At 47.0% G+C, this 19,330-nt stretch overlaps 2 protein-coding genes across 4 annotated transcripts in view; one reads left to right on the plus strand and one right to left on the minus strand.

Moving 5' to 3' along the window:
• LOC310756979 (uncharacterized protein) overlaps window positions 1-19,330 on the minus strand; it is a 131,343-nt gene that overhangs the window by 21,891 nt on the left and 90,122 nt on the right. The window lies entirely within an intron of this gene.
• LOC310756472 (uncharacterized protein) lies at window positions 944-19,267 on the plus strand. 2 transcript variants are annotated; one of them, XM_083600617.1, is made up of 6 exons: window positions 944-1,184; window positions 3,322-3,755; window positions 5,388-5,514; window positions 7,584-7,666; window positions 12,896-13,022; window positions 16,111-19,267. In XM_083600617.1, the coding sequence occupies exons 2-6, from the start codon at window positions 3,348-3,350 to the stop codon at window positions 18,186-18,188; spliced, it is 2,823 nt and encodes a 940-aa protein (XP_083456743.1). In that variant the 5' UTR covers window positions 944-1,184; window positions 3,322-3,347; the 3' UTR covers window positions 18,189-19,267. The 2 variants fall into 2 exon arrangements, with proteins under 2 accessions (XP_083456743.1, XP_083456742.1); XM_083600616.1 differs by having other exon boundaries at window positions 972-1,184; window positions 16,108-19,267.

Raw genomic sequence — 19,330 nt, forward strand, 5'->3', positions numbered from 1 at the left:
CTTAACCTGAAACTGTTCTTAACCCGAGGTACCACTTTAGCTAATGGGGCTGCCACGCTTTCTGTTCTCATCCTGAAGCAAAGTTCTTAACCCGAGGTAATATTTATGGTTTAGCGGAGTCTGTAACCTGAAGCGTATGTAACCTGAGGTACCACTGTATCTTGACTTTTAGAAGACATCTGAAGGCAGCCCTGTTTAGGGAAGTGTTTAATGTTTGATGTTTTATTGTTGTTGTTTTTTAAAAAAAATTCTGTTGGAAGCCGCCCATAGTGGCTGGGGAGGCTCGGCCAGATGGGTGGGATATAAGTAATTAATTGTTGTTGTTGTTAAGAATCACAGCTTTGCAGAGTTGGAAGGGATCCCAAGGGTCATCTAGCCCAACCCCCTGTAATGCAGGAAGAAGATCAGATGAAACTGTTTCTTCCTCCTCCTTTTTTAAAGGTTTGCATTGTATGGATGGCTTTGTTTGTTGTATCACTTCTAAATAATAATAATAATAATAATAATAATAATAATAATAATAATTGCCACTCATCTGACTAGGTTGCCGCAGCCACTCTTGGCAGCTCACAACAAAAAATAAAAGCACAATACAACATTATTGTGTTTGTCTGTTTTATTGATCTGTTGCGCCCCCACCCCTACCCCACATGCTGGCTGTTTGTTGGTTGGTTGGTTGGTATTGCGTACGCTAGCACTTCATTGCTGGGAAGTGACCTATGTATGTATTTTTAATTAAACAAATAGGAAAGGAGAAATCGAATCAGGTGGAAGAGGATGACAGTTCTGCGTTTCCCTCTTTTGATGCTGCTTTAAGAGATGGGGGCGGGGAGAAAGATGATGCGCCTCTCCCTGGCCTCCCAGGGGTTAAAACCAAGTGAATCTGAATCCTAGACAGGACAGGGATTTGAGGCGGGAGGACCGGAAGTGGCGGAGGTGGGGTCCTTCCGCGGTTGTTCTCCAGCCTAGGTCGAGTCAGAGGTAAGATTGGACTACAACTCCCATCATCCTCAACCCGCTGAGCCAGTTGCCGGGCATGATGGGAGTTGTAGTCTCCCAGCCTCTCCGGAGCCGATGCCTCCCCCTCCTCCTCCCCAAAGTCTTTATTCCCCTGCCTGGCGTAGGAGAAAAGCGACCTTCTGCCTCTCCCCGGAGCGCTGCATCGGCGGCCCCGCTTGGAGCTGGTGAGCCCCCGCGCCTCTTGCGTGCCTCTGCAGGAAGGGGAGCCCCGAGGTGCAAAGCTTGCCTTAAGGGCCAGGGCGCCTCTGGCTGGGGAAGATGCCCAGGTCCGGTACCGGCCGCAGGCTGGAGGGGAAAAGCCACCATAGCGGGTGCAGGATCCTATATCTGCCCCTTCCCTCATTGCACCCCATGGGGAAATGGAAGGCAACCCTGTTTCGGAAAGCTTTGAATTATCTATGTGTCTTTCTTTCTTTCCCTCTATATTTTCTTTGGAAGCCACCCAGATCAGCTGGGGGCAACTCAAGTCAGTTGGGCGGGTATCAGAAATAAATAAATAAATAAATAAATAAAATTATTATTATTATTATTATTAAGAAGAAGAAGAAGACTGAGCTCAACCAGGACACACACAGCATCCACATAACCACCCAAGAGGAAGATTTTATCCTCCTTGGGCATCTCTGATAGGATGGCATCCAGCTGAGAAGAATTTTTTCGTGGGAGCCGGTTGAAGTTAAATCCTTCGAAGACAGAGGTCCTCTGGCTGGGACGAGACGATATGGGATTGAGGGGGCAACTCCCATCTCTTGCGGGGGTGCAATTAGTGCCAGCACCGTCCGTTAAGAGTTTGGGTGTAATCTTCGACACCTCCCTCTCTATGGAGGCGCAGATTACAGCTACAACAAAGGCGGCATTTTTCATCTCCGCCAAGCTAAGCAGTTGGCTCCTTACCTCTCTCGCCCTGACCTAGCCACTGTGATCCACGCGACAGTCACCTCCAGACTGGATTATTGTAACTTGCTCTACGTGGGGCTGCCCTTGAGACTGACCCAGAAACTCCAGCGGGTGCAGGATGCCGCAGCGAAACTCCTTATGGTGTCCTCGCTGCGAGATCACATTCACCCGGTGCTATGCCAGCTGCACTGGCTCCCGGTGGAGTACAGGATCAGGTTTAAGGTGCTGGTTTTAACTTTTAAAGCCCTATACGGCCTAGGATCCTCGTACCTACGGGACCGCCTCTCCTGGTATGTCCCACAAAGGAACTTACGATCTTCAAACAAAAACATCTTGGAGGTTCCAGACCACAGAGAGGTTAGGCTGGCCTCAACCAGAGCCAGGGCTTTTTCGGCTGTGGCTCCAATCTGGTGGAACGCTCTGCCACAAGAGACTAGGGCCCTGCAGGACTTGACATCTTTCCGCAGGGCCTGCAAGACAGAGCTGTTCCACCAAGCCTTTGGCCAGGGCACAGCCTGACTCCCTCCTCTGGCAATCTTCACAGAACTCTAGCCCAATGGTTGCCATCAATTTGATTTGAATTAATTTTATAATGAAATGATTTTAGAATGTTGTATTATTTTATTGTTGTTAGCCGCCCTGAGCCCGGCTTCGGCTGGGGAGATCGGGATATAAATAAATTATTATTATTATTATTATTATTATTATTATTATTATTATTGGCATCCTACGCCCATGTTGTCTAGTCTGGGGTGCATAGGGAGGAATGGGAGGGGAAACGCCACAAAGAATCGAAACAAGGAAGAAAAGGAGTGGCGCTGGTGCTTACTGATGCAAGGCTAGTCTTAAGTCCATCTACCAGGAGATTGGGGAAGAGGGCAAAAGCTCCCATTGCAGCATTTCCTTGCCTATCTGCAGCATAGCAGGGTTATTTTAAGGAGGGGAAGGTTAACCTACTTACAGGCTGTGACCTCCACCCCCCCAAAAAAGAAGAAAAAGAAAAATCATTCCTGCGCTGCAACTGATTCCTGCACTATGCCATCAGACAGCTAGATATCTCACCTTTGCTCCAAGGAGCTACAAGGTGCAGTAGATGGTTCTTCCCCTCCTGATTTAATCCCCACAACAGCCCCGTTAGGCTGAGAAGCAGCTGCTGGCCCAAGGTTGCACCCAGTGAGTGAATGAGTGGTAAAGGAATTGTGTGGGATAAATAGCGTGTGGGAGGCGGGGCCTGGTTCTTGCCCCACCCACATTGGGCTCTGGCACCTCCCACCACGTGTTCCAGCCCCTCCCACTTCCGGCATGCGTTCCCCCAGCAGTTTCTCCCCGCATTTGCTAACGGGACAATGTCACACTTGGCAGGATTTGGTGGTCTGATCCAATTGCTCCCCTCTCTGCCTCTAGACGGAAATCGGTAGGAGGTTTTCCCGATGGATGAGCAAAACCCAGCTGGCCTTGAAGGAGGAAGAGACCCTGAGCCTGGGAGCAGTGGGGAATTCTGGAAAAGAGCTGTGGAGAACATCCTGGGAGAGGAAGAGACCCTCAGCTTAGATGTCCAGCGCTGGCATTTCAGGCAGTTCCGCTACCAGGAAGCTGAGGAGCCTCAAGAGGTTTGCAGCCAACTCCACCATCTTTGCCGTCAGTGGCTGAAGCCGGAGAGACACACCAAGGCTCAGATCCTGGACCTGGTGGTCCTGGAGCAGTTCTTGGCTGTCCTCCCTCCGGAGATAGAGAGCTGGGTGAGGGAATGTGGAGCAGAGACCAGTTCCCAGGCGGTGGCCCTGGTCAAAGGTTTCCTCCTGAGCCGGGCAGAGGACAGGAAGCAGGAAGAGCAGCAGGTGAGAACATTTTTATTCTTATATATTGCCCTTCATCTATAGATCTCAGCACGGTTCACAACATAAAATGATGATATAAGAAACACGGTGTTTTGTTAGCCCCAAAATGGAAAACGGGTGAGGTCCCAACTAAAGAAGAATGGCAACTTAAATCGATGGAATATGCGCAGCTTGCAGATTTAACATATAGAATAAGAGAACAAGAGGAACATATGGTTAGAGAAGATTGGAAAATGTTTATTGAATATATGGGGGGGGAACTGTGTACACTTGAAAACTTGGAAGCATTAAGATAAATTCAGCAGTGTAAATGAGTATTGATGGATGTAATAATGGAATGGTTTAGTTTATGTATAATATGTAGAGATTTATGATACGCAAAATGAACCATGGAAGAGAAGAAGGGAAGCCATTGTTAATGAAAATTATACTGACGATATAAGAAACACAAAATATATAGTCAGAATTAGAACCAAAACAAACCAAAAGCAGTGAAGGTGAAGGAGAATTTCCTAAAACTATCTAAGAGGCATAAAGAGATGACCTGATAGAAGTTTATAAAATGAGGCATAACATGAGAACGTGAATAGATAGTTTTCCCGCCCCCCCCCATCCCTCTCTCATAACTTAGAGATATCCAAGCTGAATTCAGGACAGAAAGTAATTCTTCATGCAGCACATACTTTAAAGTATGGAACTCCTTTTTTTAAAATAATAATAATAATCATTTTTTCGATACAAACAACAACCGCAAAAGACACTACAACAAAAGCCATAATAACAATAACACAATTTGACAATTCAGATTTAAATACATTGATATACCTAGGTATATCAGTGTAAACTATGGAACTCCTTGCCACCGGAGGCAGTGATGGCCGCCATCTTGGATGGCTTCAAAAGAGAACTGGGCAAGTTCATGAAGGAGAGGCCTGTCTACAGCTACTAGCCAGGATGGCTATGCTGTGCCTCCATGGCTTGTTGTTGTTTAGTCGTTTAGTCGTGTCCGACTCTTCGTGACCCCATGGACCAGAGCACGCCAGGCATTCCTGTCTTCCACTGCCTCCCACAGTTTGATCAAACTCATGCTGGTAGCTTCGAGAACACTGTCCAGCCACCTCGTCCTCTGTCGTCCCCTTCTCCTTGTGCCCTCCATCTTTCCCAACATCAGGGTCTTTTCCAGGGAGTCTTCTCTTCTCGTGAGGCGGCCAAAGTCTTGGAGCCTCAGCTTCAGGATCTGTCCTTCCAGTGACCACTCAGGGCTGATTTCCTTCAGAATGGATACGTTTGATCTTCTTGCAGTCCATGGGACTCTCAAGAGTCTCCTCCAGCACCAGAATTCAAAAAGCTCCATGGAAGGAGGCAGTAACTCTTCTGAATGCCAGTCGCTGGAATCCGCACACAAGAGCTCGAATCCTGCATTTGGGTTTCCCACGGGCACCTGGTTGGCCACTGTGAGAACAGGATGCTGGACTAGATGGGCCCTTAGCTTACGTTCCTGGAGGCTTCTAGTTAGCCAGCCTGGACAACCGAATGCTGGAACTGGATAGGCTATTTTGGTCTACTTCTTCTGATGCATCTTTGCCTCTGCCATCCTTTCCCTAATGCTTTCCACTCCCACCTCTTCTCCAGGAGAAAAGCCTGCTTGCAGAAGCGAGGGCCAGATTTTCTGACTCGGAGGAAGCTCTTTCGGGGACGAGGCAGAGCCCCCCACAACGCGGGATCGCCCCAGAGCATGGCAGAGGGGCCACCTTGCTTGGTAAGGATTTCTGCACAGGTGGGGAAACTGTGGCCTCCCAAATGTCGCTGGACCCCACCTCCCATCAGCCTCTGACTGACAGGTGTCAGGGACTGGGCAGAGGAGGAGAGTTCAGAATCACAAGAGGGATTTGAGGGAGGTCACAGCTCAGAGGAAGAGTAGAAGAAGAAGCACCTCGGGGGGGGGGCGACTGCTGACGGACTCAGTGTCTTTAGAAAGTATTCCAGACCCCCCTCTCTCAGAACCCGGAGAGCAATGGACTATGCAGAACCAGATAAATTAACAGGAAGGATTCGAAACCTGCGGGATCAGAGATTCTTAGAAGACTGGAGTAAAAATATGAACTACAGTGATACCTCTGGATGCGAACGGGATCCGTTCCGGAGCCCCGTTCACATCCTGAAGTGAACACAACTTGCGTCTGTGCGTGCGTGGGTCACTATTTGCTGCTTCCACGCATGCACGTGACGTCATTTTGACTGCGCATGTGCGAGCGGTGAAACCCGGAAGTAACACACTCCATTACTTCCTGGTCGCCTCGGAGTGCAACCTGAAGATACTCATCCTGAAGCTACTTCAACTCAAGGTATGACTGTACAGTGGTACTTCGGGTTACATACGCTTCAGGTTACAGACTCCGCTAACCCAGAAATATTACCTCGGGTTAAGAACTTTCCTTCAGGATGAGAACAGAAATTGTGTGGTAGGGACGCAGCAATAGTGGGAGGCCCCATTAACTAAAGTGGTGCTTCAGGTTAAGAACACTTTCAGGTTAAGAACGGACCTCCGGAACGAATTAAGTACGTAACCAGAGGTACCGCTGTATCTGAAAAGTAATTGTGATGAACAGACTACGCTAGTAGGACTGCAAGAAGTTTTGTAAGGTGGATTATTTGAAACATTGCAAGAAAGGCTATGAAAAGAATTATTAGTTAAGGACAATTAAATGTAATAGGAAATTAAGAAATGCAGAATAAGTGATAAAAAATGGAAAATCATCAGAGGTGCTGACGGAAGTCAAAAATATTGTATAAGATGGGAAGATATGTTGTATGACTCTTGGAACTGATATGTTAAAAAATCAATAAAAATGTCTATATATATAAAAAGAAAGTAGGAGAACAAAGAGTTCAGAGGGCACTTTGCAGCACCTGTAGCGATAACTCATAAGGAAATGGGAGAGACAGAGGGGTGGAGATTCACTCGGGACAACACCATTATTCCGCAAGGCTGCATTCCCAAGCCTCTCTCTGTGAACGTTGAATAAAAAGCAGATGGCAAGGACTTTTCTTCGTCCTATCTGTTCCTGGCAACCTGCCATGGGGGTTGGTTCCTCTGCCGCCTGCCTCCAGGCCACTACTGAGGGATGCTGGGAGTTGGAGTCTAACAGCAGCAGCAGCAGCTGGGCCAGAGATTCCCCATCCCTGGATTGCCGTGATAACGCTTCACCCTTGGGTATGCTCATGTTTTTTTGCTTACCCCACATCCATTGCGCTTGGATAGCTCAGTTGGTTAGAGCACGGTGCTGTCAACGCCAAGATTGCAGGTTCGAGCCCTGTACGAACTTCCTGCAACGACAGGATGTGGGGGCAAATCCGTTAAGTGGTTCACGGCGCAACCTGGGAGGCAAGGCAACCCTAAACAGCCTTCTTGCCCCTTCAAAGTGTTGGTGCTGACCTTTAAAGCCCTAAACGGCCTCGGCCCAGTATACCTGAAGGAGCGTCTCCACCCCCATCGTTCTGCCCGGACACTGAGGTCCAGCTCTGAGGGCCTTCTGGAGGTTCCCTCGCTGCGAGAAGCCAAGTTACAGGGAACCAGGCAGAGGGCCTTCTCGGTGGTGGCACCCACCCTGTGGAACGCCCTTCCAGCAGATGTCAAAGAGATAAACAACTACCTGACATTTATAAGACATCTGAGGGCAGCCCTGTTCAGGGAAGTTTTTAATGTGTGACATTTTAATGTATTTTTAATCTTTGTTGGAAGCCACCCAGAGTGGCTGGGGACCCCCAGCCAGGTGGGCGGGGGTATAAATAATAAATTATTATTAAATTATTTTTTGTCTCTTGCAGGAGACGGAATGATGCCAGCAGTATGTAGCGGGTCATCTCTCCCTGGTGGTGGAGGGGAAGGAGTTGTGATGGGAAAAGATCAGGTAAGGAGAAGGATCAGGGACGCGGGTGGCGCTGTGGGTTAAACCACAGGGCCTAGGGCTTGCTGATCAGAAGGTCGGCGGTTTGAATCCCCGCGACGGGGTGAGCTCTCGTTGCTCGGTCCCTGCTCCTGCCAACCTAGCAGTTTGAAAGCACCTCAAAGTGCAAGTAGATAAATAGGTACCGCTCCGGCGGGAAGGTAAACGGCGTTTCCGTGCGCTGCTCTGGTTTGCCAGAAGCGGCTTAGTCATGCTGGCCACATGACCCGGAAGCTGTACGCCAGCTCCCTCGGCCAGTAAAGCGAGATGAGCGCTGCAACCCCAGAGTTGGCCACGACTGGACCTAATCGTCAGGGGTCCCTTTACATTTTAAGGAGAAGGATCACTGGGGAGATGGAGAGGAGCTCACTTCTCTGGATATGTCTCATTCCCTTAGCATCTGCCCACCAGGCCTGTTGTGGAGTGAGACATTCATTTGCCAGAAATCATGCAATTTCCTGAAGCTGTTTTCTTGCTGGTTTTGTTTTGTTTTGTTTTTTACATCTGCAAGGTCAGCACTCCGTGAGCTGTCTTTAGACATGCTCAGTTTCTGGAACTGAGTAAGAGTCCGTTTAGTCCGAACATAAACCTCAAACTGAAAGGATGTAGTCCTTTGAGGGCGGGGTGTGTCTTGCAGCCAACTATGGCAAGACCTTAAAAAGACTTAGAAAGAAGTGTGCCTCTATTGGAGAAGCAGGTCAATAGTTTTTGGAATTGTTAAGCTTATAAAGCCAGTAGAAAAAAAAGTTCTATCTATGCCAGATTGTGTTGCTGTGATTTATTGCTGTGCTGGCACCTGGAATTCCTATTAATCATCATCATCATCATCATCATCATCATAATCATCACCACACTTCTGGGGTGCCTCAGGGTTCTGTCCTCTCCCCCATGCTTTTCAACATCTACCGTATTTTTCGCTCTATAACACGCACCCGACCATAACACGCACATAGTTTTTAGAGGAGGAAAACAAGAAAAAAAAATTCTGAATGAAACAGTGGATGTATCATTTTTGTGCTTCATGCTGCGGCCACAGACATGTGATTTGACGGTGAGTTTGGGGTAGCCCAATGCAAAGATCCTGAGGATCCATGTGGATCCATGCTTTGTAACCACGTTTTTGTACCATTGCAGCCCCAGGCAACAGTGGGTGCGTGATTTTTTTGGTGCAGGCTGTAGCCATGGACATGCTATGTGATCTGATGGTGAATTTGGGGTGACCCAATGCAAAGATCCTGAGGATCCATGTGGATCCGTGCTTTGTAACCATGTTTTTGCACCATTGCAGCCCTGTTTTTGCATCAGATCATTGCTATGTGATCTGATGGTGAATTTGGGGTGACTCAATGCAAAGATCCTGAGGATCCATGTGGATCCGTGATTGGAACCACGTTTTAAGTAGGGAGGGAAGGAAAAACATAGAAGCGACAAGGAGAGGGGTGTGCAGAGAAGCAGCTGGCTAAGAATGCAGGAGAGGGGTTTTACCGGAGGGAGGAAAGGAAGGCAAAAGTCCCCCCCCCCACCAAGCCAGCCAGCTCTCTCTCTCTCTCCCCCCCCCCAACCTGCATGTTGCCTTCGAGTCCCAGACACACGGAGAGGAATTAGAAGGAAGGACGCTGTGCTTGCCTGGAGGGGAGGGGTTTTCTCTGCTCTTTGTTCCGTTTGAGCAAACACAGTAAGAAACAGAAGCGGGTGGGCAGTAAGACCCTGAGGCAGAATGCAGGAAAGCAGCAGCTTTCCTCCCTTCTCCGGACGATTGGATATTTGCCTGATTTTTGCCGTCACTCGCGCTTGTCAGCTCCAGGGACCACACATTCGCTCAATAACACGCACAGACATTTCCCCTTACTTTTTAGGAGAAAAAATCTGCGTGTAATAGAGGGAAAAATACGGTACATGCAGCCGCTGGGAGAGATGATCAGGAGGTTTGGGCTGGGGGTTCATCAGTATGCGGATGATACCCAGCTCTACCTCTCTTTTAAGTCAGAACCAGTGAAGGCGGTGAAGGTCCTGTGTGAGTGTCTGGAGGCGGTTGGAGGATGGATGGCGGCTAATGGATTGAGGTTGAATCCTGACAAGACAGAAGTACTGTTTTGGGGGGACAGGAGGCGGGCAGTTGTGGAGGATTCCCTGGTCCTGAATGGGGTAACTGTGCCCCTGAAGGACCAGGTGCGCAGCCTGGGAGATGTTTTGGACTCACAGCTGTCCATGGAGGCACAGGTCAAATCTGTGTCCAGGGCAGCTGTTTACCAGCTCCATCTGGTACGCAGGCTGAGACCCTACCTGCCTGCAGACAGTCTCTCCAGAGTGGTGCATGCTCTGGTTATCTCCCGCTTGGACTACTGCAATGCGTTCTACGTGGGGCTACTTTGAAGGTGACCCGGAAACTACAACTAATTCAGAATGCAGCAGCTAGACTGGTGACTGGGAGCGGCCGCCGAGACCACATAACACCGGTCTTGAAAGACCTACATTGGCTCCCAATACGTTTCCGAGCACAATTCAAAGTGTTGGTGCTGACCTTTAAAGCCCTAAATGGCCTTGGCCCAGTATACCTGAAGGAGGGTCTCCACCCCCATCATCCAGTCCAGACACTGAGGTCCAGCTCTGAGGGCCTTCTGGCAGCTCCCTCCCTGTGAGAAGTGAGGTTACAGGGAACCAGGCAGAGGGCCTTCTCAGTGGTGGCACCCGCCCTGTGAAACACCCTCCCATCAGATGTCAAGGAAATAAACAACTACCTGACCTTTATAAGACATCTGAAAGCAGCCCTGTATCAGGAAGTTTTTTATATTTGATGTTTTATTGTGTTTTTAATATTCTGTTGATAGCCGCACAGAGTGGCTGGGGAATCCCAGCCAGATGGGCGGGGTATGTATGTATGTATGTATGTATGTATGTATGTATAAATAAATAAATAAATAAATAATACCCCATCCATCTGGCTGGGCTTCCCCAGCCACTCTGGGCGGCTTCCAAAAAAAATATTAAAATACTGTACTACATCAAACATTAAAAGCTTCCCTAAACAGGGCTGCCTTCAGATGTCTTCTAAAAGTCTGGTAGTTGTTCTCTTTGACATCTGGTGGAAGGGCATTCCACAGGGAAGGCGCCACTACCGAGAAGGCCCTCTGCCTGGTTCCCTGTAACTTGGCTTCTCGCAGTGAGGGAACCGCCAGAAGGATCTCGGTGCTGGACCTCAGTGTCTGGACTGGACGATGGGGGTGGAGATGCTCCTTCAGATATACTGGATTGAGGCCGTTTAGGGCTTTAAAGGTCAGCACCAACACTTTGAATTGTGCTCGGAAACGTATTGGGAGCCAATGTAGGTCTTTCAAGACCTGTGTTATATGGTCTCGGCGGCCGCTCCCAGTCACCAGTCTAGCTGCCACATTCTGGATTAGTTGCAGTTTCCGGGTCACCTTCAAAGGTAGCCCCACGTAGAGCGCATTGCAGTAGTCCAAGCGGGAGATAACTAGAGCATCCACCACTCTGGCGAGACAGTCTGCAGGCAGGTAGGGTCTCAGCCTGTGTACCAGATGGAGCTGGTAAACAGCTGCCCTGGACACAGAATTAACCTGCGCCTCCATGGACAGCTGTGTCCAAAATGTCTTCCAGGCTGCGCACCTGGTCCTTCAGGGGCACAGTTACCCCATTCAGGACCAGGGAGTCCCCCACTCCCACCTGTCCCCCCAAAACAGTACTTCTGTCTTGTCAGGATTCAACCTCAATCTGTTAGCCGCCATCCATCCTCTAATCACCTCCAGACACTTCAGTTCACTTCAAGGCTGCGTGGAAAATGTGCTGGACCCAGTGTAGTGTTTCTGGCTGTGCAAACTTCAGCAAGCCTTGGAAAAACGCACAACAGGTTGTTGTGTCAGCTTGCAGATTCTCAACGGATTATGGGTGGTTTCCATAATCCCTGACAGCCATTAAGTGCTATTCTCCTCTCAAAAGGACCCCCGGGCTGCAAATGCATCTGTGATAAAAATCAGGGATTTTTTGTTTTGTTTTTTGGAGCAGGAACTGGGGGCAAACTGAACTCCCTTACCTTTTAAAAATTAAATAATAATAATTTTTTTGTCCGAGGGGGCTGGAACGGATATATACCCACAATGCCTCAGCCAAAAATCCCCCTCCATCTGTAATCAATAAAGTTTTAGCCATTTCAAATCCAGATCATTGTCTGCTTGAGTTTATTAATCACAATTTGCATTTAGCCACTGCCTGGGAGAGGGGCACTGTGACTGGGCCTGAAACAAACAAACAAACAAACAAACAAACAAACAAACAAACACATTTAGTGGTAAGTTCCTCCACCTATTTTCCCAGGGGGAAAAAATCACTGGATGAAATAATACAATTAAAAAGAAAACCGAATCCTTTTTAAAAACCAAAGACAAACCTATGGACTATGCAGCTACATGGTAGCCATTCATTAATTACGTCCAAATACAAACTTACAGCTGGCAGGCTCAAGTGTAAAGTATAGTTTTATCTGGATTTCATTCTATACCAGAACTTTTTGACTGCTCAGTTGCACTTCCATGAAATCATAGCCCTATCATTCGTAGCATTGATTTAATCTCTCTGAAATAACCGTTTCTCCTCTCTGCGTCATTTTCTTTCTAAAGTTGCGGGTCAAACAGGCAAGCTGTAACCTAAACCAAACAGTTAAAATTAACGTTTAAAAAAATATTAATTGGAGTAATGAAGGAGATGCAGTGTTATAAATCTTAAAAATATAAGAAACAGCAAAAGGAGTGGGGGGAAGTCAATTTATATTTATATTCTTATTCGTATTTGTATTCATATTCATATTCACATTTATTTATATTTGTTGGGAAACACTGCAGTGTTTTTACGTCAAAAGACTTTTGAAAAATAGAAAAAAATAAATTTTATAATAAAGAAAAACATGCAAGCTGTGGTTCGTTTCTGTATTTCTCAAACATGTGCATGTAATGAAATGAAACAGCTTTTTAAAAACAGTTGCAAGCATCTTAAAACACACATTGAAATGCAATTTAATAGAATGAAAATGTTCAAATGGATTTTAAACCACATGCACGGGGATTAACCCAAACCATCCTCGGGGCTGAGGGTAAAACCCACCCACCTTGTCTGCACTTGGGATTTTGCTGGTAAATAAATGTTCCGTTATCGGTGAGGAGGAAATGTTTGCTTCTCTTCCAGGATTTGGTGACCTTTGAGGAGGTGGCTGTGCATTTCTCTGAGGAAGAGTGGGCCCTTCTGGATCCGAATCAAAGGTCCCTGCACAGGGAAGTCATGGAGGAGAACTGGGAGATTCTGGCCTCTCTGGGTAAGACACAGCTTTTTTCTTTAGCTGATTATCAGCACATAGAACTGTAGAGCTCGAAGGTGAGCAGGGATCACATATTCCAACTCCCTGCAAGGGAAGCCTGCTAGAGAGTATTATTCATTTATCCACAACCATTTTTAGCACTGTTGATTTTCAGTTCAAAGTTAGCTAAAGCTAAAATAGTTGTTTTTAACTGGTTTTTGCTGATAAGTTCATTGTTTTCTTATTTTTTTTTAAAAAATCTTTTTATTAGTTTTCCAAATTTTTACAAACCAAATTACTTTAATATAATACGATTTCTTAAAATCAGGTTTCCCGCTCGTGTTGCAAACATATGTTGATCATTTCCTCCCATAGCTGCATCATTTCTTATTTAATGTTCGGTTGTCACCCAGTTGCTGACCACATTTCCCCATTGTTTTATTCTTTTTGTAAAATGGCTTGAGGTTTTTTCTCTTACAGTCAAGGGGTACCGTATTTTTCGCTCCATAGGGCGCACCTGACTATGAGGCGCACCTAATTTTCAGAGGGGGAAATCAAGGAAAAAAATATGATTCCCCCCCTCCCCCAGCTGTGGGAGCAGCGGACAGGCTGCAGGCAGCCTGTGCGCTTCTCCCAGACCTTCTCCCTGTTTTTGCGGGAGGTGGGGGAATTCCCCCACCTCCCGCAAAAGCCCACAGGAGCCACGCATCCTTTAAGGAGCGCACGGCTCCTGTGGGCTTTTCTACGAGGAGGGAGAAGGGACTGATGCGGCCAGTCAGTCCCTTCTCCCTCCTGGGGAAAAGCCCGCAAGAGCGCACGGAGTTTGTGTGCGGCTCTTGGGGGCTTTTCCCGCCTGCCTCCCCCCCTGCATTCGCTCCAAAGGACGCACACACATTTTCCCTTGCTTTTTAGGAGGGAAAAGGTGCATCCTATAGAGCGAAAAATACGGTATATAAAACTCATTAATTAAATGTACGTCTCTAGAGGACATACAGAATTATATATATATATATTTAAGAAAAAAGAACCCAGCTTAAAAACAGCACAGAACAGAATCACAGATAAATTTAGAAAGACACACACAGCGGAGACCCAGCAGGGAAACCTTGTCTGAACAAAAATGAGTGCTGAGAGTTGTCAGGAGAGACCCCTGTTCCCCTCACAGTGCTATAGTTCCCAGAGTGGTTTAGCAGTCAATCCTTCTTCTCAGAGGACTCTAGGAATTGTAGCTCTGTGAGCGGAATAGTCATTTTGGACTCATAGCTGTCCATGGAGGTGCAGGTCAGTTCTGTGTCCAGGGCGGCTGTCTACCAGCTCCACCTGGTACTCAGGCTGAGACCCTACCTGCCTGTGGACTGTCTCACCAGGTGGTGCATGTTCTGCTTATCCCCCGCTTGGACTACTGCAATGCCCTCTGTGTGGGGCTACCTTTGAAGGTGACCCGGAAAGTACAATTAATCCAGAATGCAGCAGCTAGACTGGTGACTGGGAGCGGCCATCAAGACCGTATAACACCGGTCCTGAAAGACCTACATTGGCTCCCAGTATGTTTCTGAGCACAGTTCAAAGTGTTGGTGCTGACCTTTAAAGCGCTAAACGGCCTCGGCCCAGTATACCTGCAGGAACATCTCCACCTCCATCGTTCAGCCCCCACTGAGGTCCAGCTCCGAGGGCCTTCTGATAGTTTCCTCCCTGCAAGAAGTGATGTTACAGGGAAGCAGGCAGAGGGTCTTCTCAGTAGTGGCACCCACCCTGTGGAACGCCCTCCCATCAGATGTCAAAGAGATAAAGAACTATCTGACTTTTAGAAGACATCTGAAGGCAGCCCTGTATTGGGAAGTTTTTAATGTTTGATGTTTTATCGTGTTTTTAATATTCTGTTGGGAGCTGCCCAGAGTGGCTGGGGAATGCCAGCCAGATGGGCACGGTATAATTATTATTCTTATTACTATTATTTATTAAATAGGGGGTTACCTAACCACTCTCAGAGTCCTTAAGAAACTATAGCTCCCAGGATGCTTTGAGGGAAGGTGTAAGCAACCTGCTGTGGTCTACTAAAGGTTCCTAGATTACAACTCCCTCCTCCCTTCACCTTTGGCCATGGAGCTGCCCAGTCCACAGTTATTTCTGGCAGGAGCTTCTCGGTGCTGGCTCCCCCTCCTGAGTGAGGCACAGCTGCCTCCGTTACTGATCTTCAGGAGAAAGTTAAGAGCATTCCTGTCTACCCAGGAGTTTGATGGCTGAGAGATACTGGCCATAGCAACCATGAAAGTAATAACTTGGGTATGTGATTGTTGTCAGGTGTTCCAAATGTTCTTTAGACTGTTTTGAATGGTTTTTTAACACTTTAAATACATTTTTTTAAAATTCAATTTTTAAATTGGGCTGTTCTAACATCTGAAGAAGTGTGCATGCACATGAAAGCTCATACCAATAACAAACTTAGTTGGTCTCTAAGTTGCTACTGGAAGGAATTTTTAAATTTTGTTTTAACATTTTGCTGTTTGCTTTTCTGGGCTCCTTCGGGAGGTAAGGCAGGAAACAAATCTAACAAACTGTTGTTAATAACAGTATTAATAATTCTGGTTACATTGGGGTCAGTCCAGTGACATTTGGAGGTTTACAGCAGGCACCCTCACCCTGTGCTAATATGATTATGATGATGCTAATAATAGTAATAATTTTATTACTGTCGTACCTTGGTTCTCGAACGGAATCCATTCCAGAATCTGTTTGACCTCCGAAAACAGTCAAAAACCCAGGCGCGGCTTCTGATTGGCTGCAGGAGCTTCCTGCACTCAATCGGAAGTCGCGGAAGTCACTTTGGATGTTTGGCTTCCAAAAAACGTTCGCAAACCAGAACCCTCACTTCCGGGTTTGTGGCGTTCGGGAGCCAAAACAGACGAGTACCAAGGTGTTTGACAACCAAGGTATGACTGTATTTGTACCCCGCCCATCTGTTTGGGTTGCCTCAGCCACTCTGGGCTGCTTCCAGCATATACAAAGACATTCCCTCTTAAGTCTTTTCAGCCTTATCACAACTGTTTGAGATGTTCTATGATTTGAGGCTCCATTTCTGACTGATTTTCCACCTCCGTTCCAGCAGGTGATGAATGGGACAGTGAGGAAAAGGGAGAGTCTCCCGGGATGTCTCTGGAAAGAGAAACATGTGAGAAGAGGGAACAGCAGAGAAGGAAAACCGAAGCAAATCAGAAGATGAGGGGAAAAGCCTCTGCCTCTCAGGACACTGACTGCCACGAAATCACAGCTCAGGAAGAAGTGGATGAGAGACAGGAAAAGAACAGCCCTTCCATGCTGAGGGAAACAGAGGAGAAACCATATCAGTGCTTGGAGTGTGGAAAGGGCTTCCATTTCAGTTCCGACCTGACTTGCCATTTCAGAACCCATACGGAGGAGAAGCCATATGTAAGCCTAGAGTATGGAAAGGGCCTCAGCGTGACAACAGGCCTCATGGCCCATCAAAGTATTGACACAGAAGAGAAACCATATAAATGCCTGGACTGTGGAGAGAGTTTCTGTTTGATCCACTCGGTGGAGGAACCATATCAGTGCTTGGAGTATGGAAAGAGCTTCACGGAGAATTCAAATCTCACTTCCCACCAAAGTACCCATGTGGAGGACAGATGCCTGGAGCATGGAAAGACTTTCGGTTCGAATGCAGAACTGTCTTCCCACCGAACAACCCACAAAGGGGAGAAACCATATAAATGCTTGGAATGTGGAAGGAGCTTCAGCGGCAGAACAGCCCTTGTCTCCCATCAGACAACTCACACAGGAGAGAAACCATTTAAGTGCACTGAGTGTGGAAAGAGCTTCAGTCAGAAGGTAAACCTCACTTCTCATCAGAGAACCCACACAGGGGACAGGCCGTACAAATGCTTGGAGTGTGGGAAGAGCTTCCATTTCAGTTCCAACCTTACTTGCCACCAGAGAGTTCACACAGGGGAGAAGCCGTATGGATGCCTGGAATGTGGAAAGTGCTTCAGCGGGAGAACAGGCCTCATTGCTCATCGAAGTATTCACACAGGCGTGAGACCATATAAATGCCTGGAGTGTGGAAAGAGCTTCAGTCAGAAGGTGAATCTCAATACTCATCAGAGAACCCACACAGGGGACAGACCATATAAATGCTTTGAGTGTGGAAAGAGCTTCCGTTCCAGTCCAGAACTTTCTTCCCATCAAACAACTCACACAGGGGAGAAACCCTACCAGTGCTTGCAATGTGGAAAGTGCTTCAGCGTAAGAACAGGCCTCATTGCCCATCAAACAACTCACACAGGAGAGAAACCGTATCAGTGCTACGAGTGTGGAAAGAGCTTCAGCCAAAAGGTAAATCTTGCTTCTCACCAGAGAACCCACACAGGTGACAGGCCATATCAATGCTTGGAGTGTGGGAAGAGCTTCCATTTCAGTTCTAACCTTACTTGTCATCAGAGAGTTCACACAGGGGAGAAGCCATATGGATGTTTGGAGTGTGGAAAGAGTTTCAGTGGGAAAACAGGTCTCATTGCTCATCAAAGAATTCACACAGGAGAGAAACCGTACCAGTGCTTGGAGTGTGGAAAGAGTTTCATTCAGAAGGTGAATCTCACTTCTCATCAAAGAATTCACACAGGAGAGAAGCCATATAAATGTTTGGAGTGTGGAAAGAGTTTCCGTTCAAGTCCGGAACTTTCTTCCCATCAAACAACTCACACAGGGGAGAAACCATATAATTGTTTGGAGTGTGGAAAGAGTTTCAGTCGAAGCCCAAACCTTGCTTCTCATCAGAGAATTCACACAGGGGAGAAACCCTATCAATGCTTGGAGTGCGGAAAGAGCTTCAGTAGGAGCACATACCTCTCTTCTCATCAAAAAAATCATGTGGGGGAGAAGCCCTATAAATGTTCAGACTGTGGCATGACATTTTCTGTTAAATCAAGCCTTGCTTCTCATCAACGAATTCACACGGGGGAGAAACCCTACCAGTGCTTGGAGTGTGGAAAGAGCTTCATTCAGCGTGGAATCCTGACTACCCATCAAAGAACTCACACAGGGGAGAAACCGTATAAATGCCTGGAATGTGGAAGGAGCTTCATTCAACGTGGAATCCTGACTAAACATCAAATGACTCACTCTCGTGATGAAATATTAATGCACGGCATGTGGAAAGGTTTTCAGTAGAAGCATGCGTCTCACTTTCCATTAAAGAATTCACACTGGGGAGAAGCTATATAAATGTTTGGGGTGCAGGAAGAGCTTCTGCGTATGCAGGCACACCTGTGGACATTGAAGAATCCACAAAGCGGAGAACCCTATAAGTGAAGCGTGGAAAAATCTTAAGCACGCGTGAAATCCTTTCTGGGCATCCAATAATTCGTACTAGGAAGAACTCATTAAAAACGTGTATGGAGTGTTGAAAGGTTCTTGGTGGGAAGACTTAAGATGATCCCTGCTGGGTCAGAACAGTAGGAAGCATAATAAGCAGGGTGTAAGGTCAACACCCTCTCCCAATTCTGCTCCCGAGTGACGAGGATTCAGATGCACGCTGCCTCTGATTCTGAAGGCAATATATATCCATCATGAATGGTAGCCATTAGCAGTCTTACCCTCGACACATTTGTCTAATTGTACTACATCTTGTGGCAGTGAATTCTGTAGTTTAGCTATGTGCTGTGTGAAGAAGGTCTCCCTTACCCGTCCCAGATTTTCTACCGTTTACCTTCATTAGATGATAGTAGAACTGTAGCTTTGGAAGGAACAACCTCTTGCAATATAGGAATAACTGCGAGGGAATCCTTGACCACCCAACCTAGTTTAAAAATATCCTTCTTACCATCAGAATGACAATTGCAACTGACTACTCGCCCTTTACCTTCAGGTCCCAGGGTGGGTAACAACAACTAAAACACAAAATTAAAAACAATTTAAAATGACTTAGGGTGGGTCCTAAAAATATACATCTATAGTGTCAGAAGCGGTAAGAGGCGCATCTTCAGCATTTGTGAAAACGAAGGTGCCAATTATGTCTCTGTGGGGAGTTTCACAATTTAGGGGCTGCCACAGAGAAGGCCCTCTTATGGCTACAAGATGGTATAGTGTAATGGAAATAAATTAGGGTTGGCATACGTCCGGAATTTGGCCACCGGCAACGGTGACCGGGCGGAAAGCTCTGACATGTCCGGGAAAATCCGGAAGTGTCGATTTTTAGAAGGATCCTTAGAAAGGAAGTTTCAGAGCTCAACGACTTTGGCCACAACTTTTTTTTTAAAAAAATAGCTCAACAATTTTTGTGCCCGGATTGTCACTTTTTGAAATACGGCACC

Source organism: Podarcis filfolensis (assembly GCF_964270895.1).
Source record: "Podarcis filfolensis genome assembly, chromosome: 2".
Lineage (NCBI taxonomy): Eukaryota > Metazoa > Chordata > Lepidosauria > Squamata > Lacertidae > Podarcis > Podarcis filfolensis.

Excerpts from the sequence above, each read along its gene's own strand:
- LOC310756472 (XM_083600616.1), top strand. The coding sequence starts at position 3,348 with ATGGATGAGCAAAACCCAGCTGGCCTTGAAGGAGGAAGAGACCCTGAG. Across the intron at positions 5,515-7,583 it reads CAGAGGGGCCACCTTGCTTG|GAGACGGAATGATGCCAGCA; the intron begins GTAAGGATTTCT and ends TGTCTCTTGCAG. Across the intron at positions 13,023-16,107 it reads GGAGATTCTGGCCTCTCTGG|CAGGTGATGAATGGGACAGT; the intron begins GTAAGACACAGC and ends CCTCCGTTCCAG.